General features: G+C 37.8%; 1 protein-coding gene across 1 annotated transcript in view; it reads left to right on the forward strand.

Annotated features, from left to right (window-relative positions):
- Positions 1–11,384, forward strand: part of TAF2 (TAF2 RNA polymerase II, TATA box binding protein (TBP)-associated factor, 150kDa) — a 61,292-nt gene extending 49,908 nt beyond the window's left edge. The window contains exons 24-25 of the mRNA XM_010085484.1: positions 1,433–1,556; positions 11,119–11,384. Of these exons, the coding sequence (XP_010083786.1) occupies positions 1,433–1,556; positions 11,119–11,384 (390 nt within the window). The remainder of the gene's footprint in view (positions 1–1,432; positions 1,557–11,118) is intronic.
- Positions 11,385–14,259: the final 2,875 nt, after the last annotated feature.

Raw genomic sequence — 14,259 nt, forward strand, 5'->3', positions numbered from 1 at the left:
TGACACTGAGTTTGCTGAGGATGGTAAAAGTTACCCACTTCATAAAATTGAATTTGAATTGTTCAGGACAAGAGTTTGCGGGGCTGGAGTGCCCTTTGTAGGACAGAGGAAGACCAGTTCAGTGCAGCAGCATATGCTCTTGAGAGTCTATGATACAGCTTTTATCTAGTTTATAGTGGGCTTTTAATTATGTTTGCTTCTGTGAGTACTTTATTTTTCGTTCTTTACTTTATATATTGGACTTGTTGAAACACCTGTCTCCTGTTTTCATGACTATATGTCTAACTTAGTAGACTCTCCTGATATTTTTATATCCCTTTGGCCCTGTTTTTTTAATCATCTAAGCAGTAATTTATAAAAGTTTAACTCTTTTTAATAAATATTGTTAAATCACCTCCCCCCCCAAGTTATAAGTGCTCGTTATGATTTGTATTCAACAAAGTAAGCATTAGCTTTTAAAGCTAACTAAAAGAAGATTTAACTAAATCCCATCCCAGAGACTATCACAGTTTTTCAACTGAGATTTGAACTGAGGACAGTCTGCAAGGCACAGATTTATAGAAAGGCTATTCAGAGGCAGCAAATGTTGTAATACACCAACAGTACCATGATTGTGAGAAGGGACAGAAAAGATGCCAATGCTAGATATGCAGAGGGAGAAGGGGTACAAGCAAAGAGAAACTACGTTTGTAGGAGAGGTTGGCACAAATCCATACAGGGTTTTGGAAAATACTTTTTGCCAGAACTGCAGGGAAAACTGTTCAAATCACCCACTCTACTCAGAAATGTTTTCAGCTGTCAGGTCTCTTTTAGGCTGAAACATGGCTCTTTCTATCTTCTAATTTTGGTCTTTTAATGCTGCTTCAGGAGGATGATCATCTTATTAAGGAAACAGCATCCAGCATTTCTGGTCATCAGCAGGGGGTGAAGAGGAAGGCTGATATGCCACTCGGGTCTCCATTGGAGCCAGGGCAAATACTAGAGAAGAATGAAGACAGTAAAGTCAAACTCAAAATCAGAGTAAGAAATGGAAATTCAACTTGCATAGTATGTAGGGTATTCAGAATAACAGCAGTGGCTTCTGCTGACTTCCCTTAAAGCTGTGTTCAAACAAAAGACATGTTGTGTATATGTGTACAGTAGTTGTTACGCTTACTTTGGCAAAATAATTTCCCATCAGATTCTTTATTGGCTGGCAAGAACTAAAGTTGACAGTTAATGCTCATATTCACACAGCTCCACAGTAAATTAGAAAGAAGAAAAGACACTGACCCTTTTAAATTTTATTGAATTTTTATTCCTTTGCAGTGGTAGATATCACTTCCTTTCCCTCTCACCCCCAGTTAACCTCAAAAATAAAATATTTTAAGTTCTATTTAGTGAAATTCCTATGAATTATTAGCATCTGCTTATTTTTTTCCTGATACCTTAGTTCTCAAACTCTCAAGAAGAGGAGGAAATTGATATGGACACAGTGCATGACAGTCAAGCCTTTATTTACCATCATTTGAATATGTTGGAGAGACCATCCACACCAGGTATGAGTAAATTTATTGGCAAAGTTATAGTATGAAGTTTTCAACTATTTCAGTTGTGTTTGTTATGTTGGTTTTTTTTCTACTGCTTATTCCCATACATACCGTGCTGTTGAGTGTTAACTGAAGTGAAGAAAGTACGTAAAGGGTGCATAAGAACATTTCTTTAGCTTCCAGTATATTTATAGATATCTGTGTATTTTCATACATGTCTAAGGCAAGTATGTATCATGTTTATAAAAGTGAAAATCTAAGGAGTGAATAAAATAATATAAAGCTGAAATAAAACCCCACAAGCAATTAGGTAAAACTTATTTTGCCCTAGTTGTCATTTAAAAAAATAATAATTTTAAAGATTAACTTAAAAAAATTAGCAACACTGTTCAGGTTAAAAAAATCTCTAATCTTAATGGTTTATAACTTAAAAACAGTTAAAAAACATGCAAGCCTCAAAGATGCTTAGAAGGGCTTTTCAAAGTTGAAAATATTGCATCTATGAGTAAAATGGTTTCATTTCAAGCACCTTCATTTCTTTTACTATTTCTCTTACTATTTTTTTTGTAAAATACTTGTCAATATTACTTCTCAAAGAATAGTATTTCTTAAAAAACTTAAGGGAGGTTGAACTTCATTGGTGAACTTCCCCTTCTTTGCTTATCTGTCACTAGCAAAGAAATTCAGTGGTCAGACTCATTTTCTCAAAATATTTTAACCACATTTTTTAAGTTTAGTTCCAGAACGTGCCAGTGGAGCTAAGCTGAGATGGTGTGACTATGTAACAAATATTTTGAGAGATCTTTCCTACACATCCGAAACAAGGTTTTAAGGTTGCAGTATTGCAGTGGCTGAAAGTGAAGTGTTTGGCCTTAGAATCAGGATTCAAAGTAACTACCCTCTTGCTTGTTTTTCTCTTTTTATCCAGTGGTTGCCTAATGTAAAACACAAGTAGACCTTAGCAGCAGGATCTGGAACGTTGTTTCCGTCTTGAGTGCACTAGGTCCTGAGCTGTGCTGACAGGTGACCTCATCTGCTTTCCCTGTGACTTGACAATTTCATGGCCCTGTTTAAGAGAAGGACGGGTGGATGTTCCTGCTCTGAGTATCCTGCTGAGGCTGGTGCCTTGGTGCTGGCTGGGGGTGTGGAAGCTGTAGGCTTGTCCTCCCCGAGGGCCTAGGACTTATGTTTTTACTTCTTTGGCAGATGCTCTAGCTGCTAAGGGGTTTTGTTTTTTTTTTTTTTAAAAAGGTAACTGCTGTCATTGCTCAGCTAACAAATTCAGTTCATATGGGGACATAAAACACAAGGAGGTCTAGTTTCTGGATTCCAGATGGCCTTTTGTTAATGACATGTGCCTGTACAGCCAGCTCCACCAGGATGGATTTGTTGTTAGATATATAGAGCAGCAAAACTCGCAACTTTTTGCCTAAATCATAGGCATTTCAGCAGAGTAAAGGAGAAGGCTGAATATAGGTTGCTCTCATGAGTTTAGGAGCCTAATTCTGCCCAGCCTTTACTTTAAACCTCTCAGAGCTGCTTTGAATTTTGTCCTCAGTGTTATGGTCAACTGTCACATTTCTGCTACAGCAAAGGATGATACATTCAGGGCATGCAAGTGCAAAGTTGATCCGCTGAGGATTAGTATTTATAACTCTTACATGATATATGATATTTTGCAGCATATCTTTTCACTAGATTTACACACTCTATGGAATATAAAGTCATTAACAAAACTCTGCCAAATATTTCACAAATAGGACTTATGGGACCCTCTGTACGCCAGCGCTGAGCTCCAGGACTGCTGCATATTCAGTTTGCTCTAAACTTCAGAAAGGACAAAGTCTGATCACAAGTGGAGTAATGGCTACTTGACTGCTGCTTTTGTAGACCTACAGCAGGCAAAAACTACTTTGAGTTTCACTTGTGTGCTGAGTGACCTTCTCACCTCTGCCGTTTAGGCACTCAGCACACTGGAACACATTTTCTGTCCTGGGTAATAAATGAGACAAATGCTGGTTTTTGACACAGAATTCATTTTAAATAATAAGCCTTTGAAAAGCATTATTTTGAAACACTTCAGATTAATTTCATTTTCTTTGGTTTGTGCGGTTAGAAACAGTTCCACTTCAGATATTCTTTGCTTCTAAAATTTCACCTGTTTCTTATTCATAGCATTTTTCTTAGAAGCAGAGATGTATGAGTTTCAGATTGAGTAAATAAAGACAGTTCAATCTTTAGGAAAAAGCATACTTCTGAGAAGAAATGCCAACCAGATGGGGAAAAAGAAAAGCATATGTAAATAAAATTGTTCACACATAGGAGTGTTCTGTTTTACAAAAGAATCATAGATAATCTTTCTGAGAGCCTTTGAGTTTTTGCAGCAGTGATGGAGGATGGGTGCACTTCAGTGAGTGATTATTGTGAAATAGATTGATGACAGGCTCTGAAATGCTCTCAGTATCGTGTTAGTCAATCTGTATAAGATCTTGTATCTGCCTCAGTTCTGTGACTCTTACTTGGAAGGCAGTGAGCTCTTAGTCCATACTCAGTTTTCTTCTTACAGCTGTGGGTTATGTCCCCACATGTCACATGAAGTGTTAGGTCATCAGCCAAACACAGCCTGCAAATAGCAGCTGCCAGGAGGAAGTTCATGTTGGGTCTAAATCCTGCTGTATCTGTGTTGGTTGTTTTTTTTTGGTTTTTTTTACACTCCCCACACCACCCTGAATGATAATTTGGATTTGTTCAAGCTAATGTAACCCCCAGAAAGCCAGGAAAATATTCTTGCTTCTGCTCATGGATATGAAAGGTTAGGGTTGAGACACACTGCAAGGGCAATAAAAGAAGTCTTGTACAACAACTCTTGCAGGATTACAGGTAATTACAGCACCTTTCATAGTTGTTCATATAGAAAGTGCTTTAAATCCTACTAATGCGTCCTGTCTATGATAATAGAATGCTGGACTTTGGTAGATACAAGGGCTTCTGAGTATTTTCAAGAAGTTATTAAAACAAGCAAAACATTAGTTGTGCAGACTGGCTGAAGAATGCTGTTGTGTTGATTATTCATCTGCCCTAAGGACTAGAATGCTAGCCTCCCTTGAGCCTCTGAAGCTGTGCAAGGTCACGTTTCTAATGCGAGAACAGATTTTCATTTGCTACTAAATCATCAAGAATAATAGTAATACTCCCTACAGTTATATTAAGATCAAAAGAATTTCAAGATGAGATTTTTTTTATAAGCAGTAGATTTCAACTCTCATTTCAGACTATAAGGTGACGTCATGTGTTGTTGACTTCAGTGAAATCAGATTAAGATATACTTCTTTATTTAATATTTCACTCATTTCCAAGTACAATACTTCAAAATTAATCTCGAAAAAGTTTTGCTGTATGTGTCAGTGGTTATTGATTGGCCTGTCCTTTTCTGCCTCCAAAATAAATGCCTGCCTGTAGCCTGTGTGATCTACCAGTGAAGTTACAGGTTGTCATGGCTCAACAGGTCATCACTGATGAACATTGAATTTGAATTCTCCCGACTGATTTTGGTGGTTTGGTGGTTGATACAAAGCAGTATCCAATTCTCTCCTACCTTTATTTCTACAAGAGAAAAAAAGTAAATACAGCAGTGTTTTCTTTGTGCACTGGCAGTCCTTTTTCTGATTACATTCAGGAGCGGTGGGCTTTGAGGACACATCCTGAGCATTTGAACTCAGGACAGAAAAATCCTTTGGCCGTTCTATTAATCCATTTGTTGTTTTCCAGAGTAATCTGGAAATTTCCACTGCTGACCTTGTAGGTCACTCTGTTACCATGTAGATGTCCATGAAACTTTGAAGGTCTAGGCCACGCTCCTATGTGTGGTCTGTCTTATCACATTTACTGTCTGCAGTTTCAGGAAATAATGATTTCGCTGGATTGAATAGTTTCTGGAACAATGTGAAACTGGATACAGCACATACTGTAGTAAAGTGTAGATTGAAACTACTGAAGTCATTGTGTTTGAACAGTCCATTTACAACAGTGGATATAACCCTGTGGTGCAAATCACCGTCTTGCAAGTGTAGATACGGTAGGTAATAGGAGTTCAGTATGAACCATATAAAAAGCCCAGTCCTCTACAGCTCAGTGGAGTTACCAGAGTTAGCTACAAGAGCATCAGGACCTCAAAGTTCAGCCATTAGTTAGTGGCTCCCTGCCAAAAAGGGTTGACCGAAACATCAGCACACAGACAAATATGTAAATGAACACTTCTTGGATACAAGGGCACCACTGACAAGGATGGATTTTTGCTTTACTTTTTAAGGAGGGAAAAGCTGTTACAACTGTTCTGCTAGACTACCATTTAGGAACAGAATATTAATATAGTATCTGTATGATAGTATCCTTTACACATATGTTGACTTTATTACCAAAAATATAACTGCTTCCAAACTGGTAATTCATAGGCTTTGAGGTTCTGTAGATAGTTTTGCCTCACTGAAATAGTATGTGGTTAGTTGTACTCTTCACAAGGAAGGGTGTTTTCAAGTGCTTTATCCTAAAGTGCACAAAAGCAGCTTAAACAGAAACACGAGCCTGCAGATGAAGTGACAGCATAACTGAGAATTGCATCAGTGTGTGGCTGCAGAGTGTCAGCTACATGATTTAATAGAAACAACATAATGTTGTAGCTGTGACTGTCTCTGAGTAAACAACTGGTCACTCTCAAACCTAGAAGATGGGTAAGGCTAGAAACTAAATTTTCAAGTGAACTACCTGAGACTCTTAGAGGCACAAAGTATTCTGAATTGACTTACTGATTGAAATGTCCTTTTCTCTACACTAGGGAATATTCTAGAATTTTCTAGAATATTAAAGTAAATGGTGTAAAAATTACACCACAGTTAAGCTGTTATTTTAACATAAGGGCAAAACAATGTATTTGTTAAATGAAAGTCAAATGAGGACATTAATAAAACAGTTACCAGTTAAAAGTATATTTTAGTTAAATCACTAACTTGTCTTTACAGTACTTTAGCAGAGGCTGTCCTTTGGTATAGGTGTAAGGAATTACCTATCTGTATATAAACTCCACTAAAAATATTAAGTCAAGAGAATCTGTAAATTGGAACTAGTTAAAATTTTTATGTTGGAGACAAATTAACTGATTTTTTAGCACATCCTCAGAAAACTGTTTTTTAACCAGACCTTTACTTCTCACTCTCAAACTTTAAATTTTGTCCCACGGTGACAAAAAAATAACATTCTGCTGGACAGAAAATTGAGAATTTTTTTTTACAGATATAAATTTGTGAATTCTGCTTCTTAACGCAAATGACAAGACACTTGCATTCTGGAAGCTTGGAATTATTTATGCTCGGTAACTTTCTGTATGTGCTGTGTTAATGGTTCAACAGGTGCATAAACACAGCATTAAATTAAAAAAATGTCTTGGATGTTTCCAGGGTAATACTAAAAAAGAAAAGTAGAAATAAGGAAAAACAAAGTAATTGTCAAAACAGTTTTCAAGATCTTTTCAATGTTTTCTCTAAAGTGAGAACACTTAAAATGCCAGCCAGAGCTGCAGTTCAACTACTAGGCAAAGAGAGTGCATTATTTTCCTCATTAGCAAGCATTCTTTGGGTTCTGGGAGAAGAGTATTAAGTGCTCGTGTGCTTGTGTTGGTTTCCCCTTCTTCCCAGAGGTGGCTGGTATCAGGTTCTCATGCTGAAACACTGACCCGTGGGCCTTACACTTTGCTGTGATTTGTCAAGTTGGTTTCTCCCTTTCTGACGTTTGAATAGATCAGGGTGCAAATAGGGTCACTTTTAACAAGTGTCAATTTGGAAATGTCCTACATAAGCCAGCTGCTTTAAATAGATTGTACATGCAAAGAAACAGAGACTGTAAGTCTGTGGTGTCCCACCCTCTTCACATAAAATCTGAAATATAGGAGAGACTATATGGAAGATCTTATGAAAGCTTATTGGCACGTTAAATTCTTAAGTTACATGTTCATAAATTGTAAAGATTTGATAACAAAATAAGAGTAAAATAGGTAAAACACTGTATCCAACAGCATTGTTCAACGCTGATGCACTAATGATTCTTGAAAAGAGGTAAACTTACCCTAGATAACTGATGAACAGGATGTTGTGATTATCTGACAGTGATTTTTATTATGGCAGAAAATATTATTTTAAAGCTTATCAAGATCTAAACCCCTTTCATTCTAAGACTAAACTGTGAGATATGTGTTTTCGTATTTTATTCTCTTTCATGATATCTACAGCATTTGTATCAGTCCCTGTGACAAGGTATGCACAAAGTTTCTGATCATTCTCCCATGGGATAGTAATCCTGTCTAATTTTAAACACCTACCCAGCTAGCTGGAACACCACAAAGCCAGCAATTGCATTGGAATCTCCACATCCCAAGCAGAAAGAGATCCAAGTGGATAAACACATGTATGTGCATTTTCTTCCAAGGAGTGCTACTACCCACTTCAAAAGCGAGCTCCTGGGCTCACCCTCCGCTTATTGTGTGTTTCTGTGACTTGAGAAACCCAGGTTCCAGTCCTGCTGCCTCTGCCAGGAGGAAGTGGGTTCCCTGCAGGAAGAGGGAGTGAGTGCTCCGTGCCTCCTTGCAGCAGTCCTGCTACCCCTGGTGATCGGAGGGTGACATTAATGGCCCATACAGTAATTCCTGTTTAGCTTTGCTTTCATATTTTGGCAGGTTCCTGGCATGGGCTTTAAGTAGATATTAATTAAAAAGAAATGAAAATGATGAAAAAGTGTTCTGCAAGTGTAACAGTGAATTTTACAGGTACAAATCTGTAAAATCTTTTATAGAGCTTTTACAAGTCTGTCCATTTTACAGACAACTGAGTTTGGTAGTCTGCATATATCCTTTCTGAGCTGTCATCCAGGATCAATATGTTTGATTCCTGATTTGAAAGCACTCTTTAACAGTAGGAGGACGTTTTCTGGATAGTTGTTAATTTTACATTTAAAAACCCAGCAGGTTATAGCTAACATTGACCTCTCTGAAGATGGTGTATGTGTACTCAGTACTGGCTCAGTAAAAATAGATTTTTATAATGACATTCTTTCATTTTGTATTGACATTTGTGCCATGTTACCAATGTTGACTGTCTCCTGAAGTGTCAGCAGCCCTTGAGTTGTGGTTGGATCCCATCTCTCCCCTTCCTGACGGTCTTCCTGCCTGTTTCTGTTTCCAGGTGCTCCTCAGCACCCCTTCAGTCATGAAGGCTTGAGCTACTGTTGTGTGTGCTCCCTAACTTCCTCCCATCAGTGGTGTTTACCTGCTATAAGTAATAGATTTTTTTTTTAATAACCTACATGAAACAAGTAAAGAAGTGGTAACGCAGACTGGTGCCGTAGCAGAGCCGGTAGTTCAGTAAACAGCAGGAAATTTGCATGAGTGGCAGATAGTGCAGCAGAGTCAGGAGGGTCTGATTGCATGCGTGGTCGTCACTGGCACTTGGCACTCCTGCTACATCATCCCTGCAGACTTAAGCCCACGTCCTTATACCACTTATACTGGGTTAAAATTTGTAAAGCTCAGAGGCTTAGCTTTGGTTTGAGGTTGCTAGAAATGTAGTGTCTAGACTTGCTGGTTCAGTTTCCGTATAAAAATAACTTCACAATTTGGAACTATTGGAGCTGTGAAGTTTTAAGGGTTTGTGTCATGTGTGTGGGTTTTTTGTTTTCTTTTAAGTTGACTTTAGTTTACCTCGTCTATTTAATGTATCATGTGCCTGTAGCTTGAGAACGGTGTGGGAATGTGTTCCGTACCGTAGGTAATCTTTTGTGCATCGGTGGATGAACACTGATCGGCATCTTTCAGGCTTTTTGCCACAACCTGTATTTCTGTGTCACTAGAAGCTGTGTTTGTGTCACTGCCAGAGTTCACATTTGACTACTGTAGCCTGTAAAATACTGTGTGCTTTGGTTTTCTGAGGTACAGCCTCCAACCATTGCTTTTCTAATGGTCTGAGTCAGATACAGTCCTTTTTCTGCCATTCTGTCCTCTGTTTAGTGGCTGGCTTTGCACGCTTGCATCTACTAAAGAAAATTTTCTTACTTGTCTAAAAGCTGTGTGCTTGAGGAGGATGAGCTAAGATTACAGGGATAGGTTTAGGTACAGGTAGGAGTTCTTTAGGTGAAATAGGTAAATTGTGAGGTAATCATGTAGTTTTTTGCATCAAATACAGTATACTTACATGCTGCCTGCATTGTTGAGAACTGCTCCAGCTAACAATGTAAATGTTTGTATTTCTATTCTGGCTTCTAAACACTGCTTACATGTGTAGATTTTGTTTTTTCCAGCCATATTTAAAAGCAAACAAAGACGAGAACAGCTGTACTGTCTAGAAACTTTCCTCTATATGTGTTTGATTGAATCAGTTCTTAATCTTTCGGATAAGACTAGAGTGATTGCATTGAAATCTTTCTCAAGGCTTGTTTGCCATACTGCAGGGAGCTGGCTCTTCAGACTTAGAGGAATCATTACCATAGCCTTTAAAGATACAAAACCAGCCAAACAACCAAACAAAAAGATGTACTGGAGAAAAAAAGAAAAAATCCATTTTCAATTATACAGAAAAAGATAATTACAAAGTACATAACATAATTCATTCTTATATAACAGGGATATTTTCACCAAAACTGGAGGGGAATAAAAACAAAACAAAAAACACTTAAAGCAGCTGTGAAGAAAACCCATTTTAAGTAAAACTTACAGGAGTAGCTGCCTTCAAAAATCTGATGGTACTTTTCTACATTTGTCTAGTAGTTAAACCATGTTCTTGCAATGTGAGTGATTTGATTCCATTTCTACCCAAAGGAATTTGAGCCTTCCTACCTTCCAAGTGTTTCCCCGTATAAACAATGTTATTCTTAGATTGTTGCCCTTTAGTCCATACTGTTGAAGCTGTTGGAGTTTGTGTGAAATAATGAAATATTAAATGAGCCAAAGAGGGAATTGGAAAGTGGTTCAGGGATTGTGACATCATGGATTAGATTTTCTCTCCTCAGATTCAGATACCAGGCTTACTTCATATATAAGTACTTCTAATGTATTTGTGAAAAATATACTAATAAAGATGGTGTAATTATCTTTATTGGAATTTGCTTTTTGTTTAAGAACAAAACTTTGCACAATCTTTTAAATAGGCTAAAATGGCTAATAGATGGAATTTTTAGAAAAAGCAATTTAACTCTTGAGTATCAAAGGTTTGTAGATTCTTGCAGGCGACTTTAGCTCCTGACTAAAAGGAGTTCACATCCCAAAACTGCACTTTAATATATACCAAGCCTGCACTTCGTAGCGTAGTTTTCATAAACGGTTGTATTTTCATTATTCAAGGTATAGTGGCCTTCCTACTCTGTTTAAAAATTAATTTCTGCAAGCTAGTATAACTTGCAGTTTCTTAGCTCTTTACAATTTCTTATGGTCTGGGACACATTTATACTTTTGAGGGAGGAAGGAGTGTGTTTGTGAAAACATTTCAGATTTTTTTTTTGTTTGAAAACAATGCAAGTTAAACATTTATTAATCCCACTGTATCCTTTTTTTTAGGTAAAGAACAATCTTTGGGAGAGATTAACATGCACCCTGTCTCAGCAGCTCCACTCTCTGTGTTTAGTAAAGAATCAAGCTCCTCAAAACATAGTGATCACCATCATCATCACCACCATGAGCACAAGAAAAAGAAGAAGAAACACAAGCATAAGCATAAGCATAAACATAAACATGATAATAAAGAAAAGGAGAAGGATCCCTTCACTTTCTCTAACAGTCCAGCCAGTGCACGATCCATCCGTTCCCCATCTCTTTCAGACTGATATCGATGGCTTCTCTGGCGTTCAACTTGCAATATTCTCTGAATACTTAGAAGGATGTATATAACTATAGCTTCTATCTTTTTTTTTAATGGAAATAAGAATATGTGAATTGCCTTAGCAATTCAGAAGCTCTGCCATCATCCTCGTTTGAAGCCTTCTATTTGCATATGCGGTTGTTGAAAAAATCTGATTCAAAAAATATGTTTTATGATTCTGAGTCATTTTCTATTTCACTGTTCTCCACACCTCCCACTCTTTTTTCCATTTTAAACAAAGAAAACAGCCCTTTATGTAAGGGCCCCACGTCCACTGGCAACCCCCTGCACATCATGCTGACCATGTGTACTGCCAGAATCAATTATGTTTTAATCCTTTGAAGAATGTTATGAGGCAGAGTATGTTTTAAGCAGAAGCCAATTGCCAGACCTTTGGTGAAGTGCTGTTCCAGAGTAGTATTGTATAACCAAGTGTAGACCTCCTGAGAAGACAAGGGATTTTCTGTAGCCTTCAGCTGAGCTGTTTCTTGCTTTAACCATTGCAACGTAAGAATTTTAAGAACAGTTGCCTTCTTCAGATACTAAAACTCTTAAAAAATTCCAAGCTGCTTTTAAGCTGCAGGTATTTATTATGGACATGGCCCTTCGAATATAATGACATTCTGCAATTATGTTTTTGGAATTTTAGCAAAATGCTTAATGCATGTTTTGTCCTGTAATCAGGCTTTTAAAAATCCAATAAAGATTGCAAATTATTTTGACAGAGGCAGAATTTTTTCTTCAAGCTTGACATTGGAATATGCTTTTGAAAGATGGCTTTGCTACAATTAAAAAAATATTTTTTGAAATGCTTAAAAATTAAAAGATTGAAAAATATATATTTCCTCCTTCTGAGGGGTGGCTTTTTTGGAAGCATTCTGTGTGTCATGAATCCACAGGAGAAATACATCAGTAGATTAAGCTGGGTCTAGGACTTTAAATGATGGATATATTTACATTTCTTTAGCTGTGTTTTATGCAGTGGACTATTTACACCAGTTTTATTTAAAAACTTAAGTTTTTAGAAGTTCTGATAATAGAGATAAATCATCTCTGCCACTTTTTATGTGATTTCTTTACTTGTATGTAGAGGCAGGGGGTTTATTTCCACATACTGGTTAACTTCTGTTGCCCAGAGCTCACTTCACGTTTGGCTTTCTAGAAGATGGTTGTATTTGGGTTAAATATTTTTTAAAATTTTTTCCCAAATTCCTGTGAGAGACTGATTCTCCTTCTTAGGGCAAAGACAGTGTTCAACAGGGACCCAAGAAGATCTTTTTAAGCCATATTCTGTTTCATTAAAGTTAATAAATACTTTTATATTATATACCTGCTGTTGAATCCTGTAGTTTTTGTAATGACAAATTATCTGTAGAATGGAAGGATGATAGGCTCAGGTATTCTGTTATACACGCATCCTTATTTTGTTATTCAACCATCATATCTCTTTAATACTGAGTGGAAAGTTGTGCTATTTGTTGTACTTGGGATGCATGTTAAGATAAATTTGGGCTGGATTTGGACGTGATGGACCTGGGTGGCATCGCAGCCTCTCCCCATCTGGGGCCATGCCAGCAGCTCTTGACACTAGGTGAATCCCACCTTGGTGTCATTTGTTTCCCCTCCGGCAATGACTGCAAGCTCTTACAGCTTAGATGAGCTAAAGGGGCAACAGGAACAGGAAAACACCGAAGTGTGGGTAGAATGAGGTACTGCGTGTGTTTTCAGTAGAGTGTGTGCAGCTCAACTGGCCACCCCTCTTGAGCCAGCAAGCTGCTATGTTGGCATCATGAGCTGTGAATCACTGGGAGAGGGTGGGAGGCTATAGCAATAGCTCAATGGAAATATTTTTAGGTGTTTTTCCCTTGGCTAAGGAGTGAGGTAACAGTGCCAAAGGTGTTTGTGAGAGACCTGGGCTAATAAGCAATGAAAGCTGGCATTGTTTGGGAGAGCGAAGGCAGATGCATTTATGTTTTAAAAATGAGGTCATGGCTAATTTAGGCTGGTGTAGTTTCTACTTTTGGAGATGTGGATTTACACTCGTGCTGGGGGGAAATGTATTGTTTAGGGATAGGGGCACACAACTGAGGCAAAGCTGCTACACAGTAATTCTACCATCATGTTTGGCTATATGACTTTAAGTGAAGTACTGAATATATGTTAAGGAAATAGGGCAAAGGCACAGTTAATAGAAAACTGGATGGGAAAAAAAAATCTAAAGACTTTTCCAGTGCAGTTTCTGAGGTTATGTCATGGTCCTGGTTCAGAGCAGCCATTGATGTGTTTGATGGAATACAAAGTAAGTTTGGGGTCTACACGGACAGGCAGTGCTCGCAAACTGGTAGATGTGCTCAGAAGTCAGAACAATTAGACAGATTGCACAGATGATCCAAAACCAGCAAGTTAAAATTCAGTAGGAATGAATGTGAAATAGACTGAACTTGAGGGAAAACGAGGTGCATGAAAACAAGCCATTCCCCCACCCTGCAAGGTGCAGTGAGGAAAAAGCATCTGGTTGCACAGAGGTGAGCAATTGGATACGATTGCAAAAAGCAAAACTCACTCAAGGGTTTGCAGGAATTTTTTAATATTAGTTGTGAAAGTAATTATTCTATCAAGTCATGATGATTTTAGGCAACACTTTTTAAGATATAGGTGGGCAAATTCCCACAGATGGAAACAACACATAACATTGCATATAAGAAAAAAAAAAAGGGGGGGGGGGGAAGTATTCCCGGTCTAGAATGAAAGAAGTCTGAGGAGGGAACACTCCCTTCCAATACCTGGAAGATTGCTGCAACAAAAAATGTTTGTCAGTTGGTCCTGATATTTTCTGGGGG

Source organism: Pterocles gutturalis, unplaced genomic scaffold, assembly GCF_000699245.1.
Source record: "Pterocles gutturalis isolate BGI_N339 unplaced genomic scaffold, ASM69924v1 scaffold7910, whole genome shotgun sequence".
NCBI classification, from domain to species: Eukaryota; Metazoa; Chordata; class Aves; order Pterocliformes; family Pteroclidae; genus Pterocles; species Pterocles gutturalis.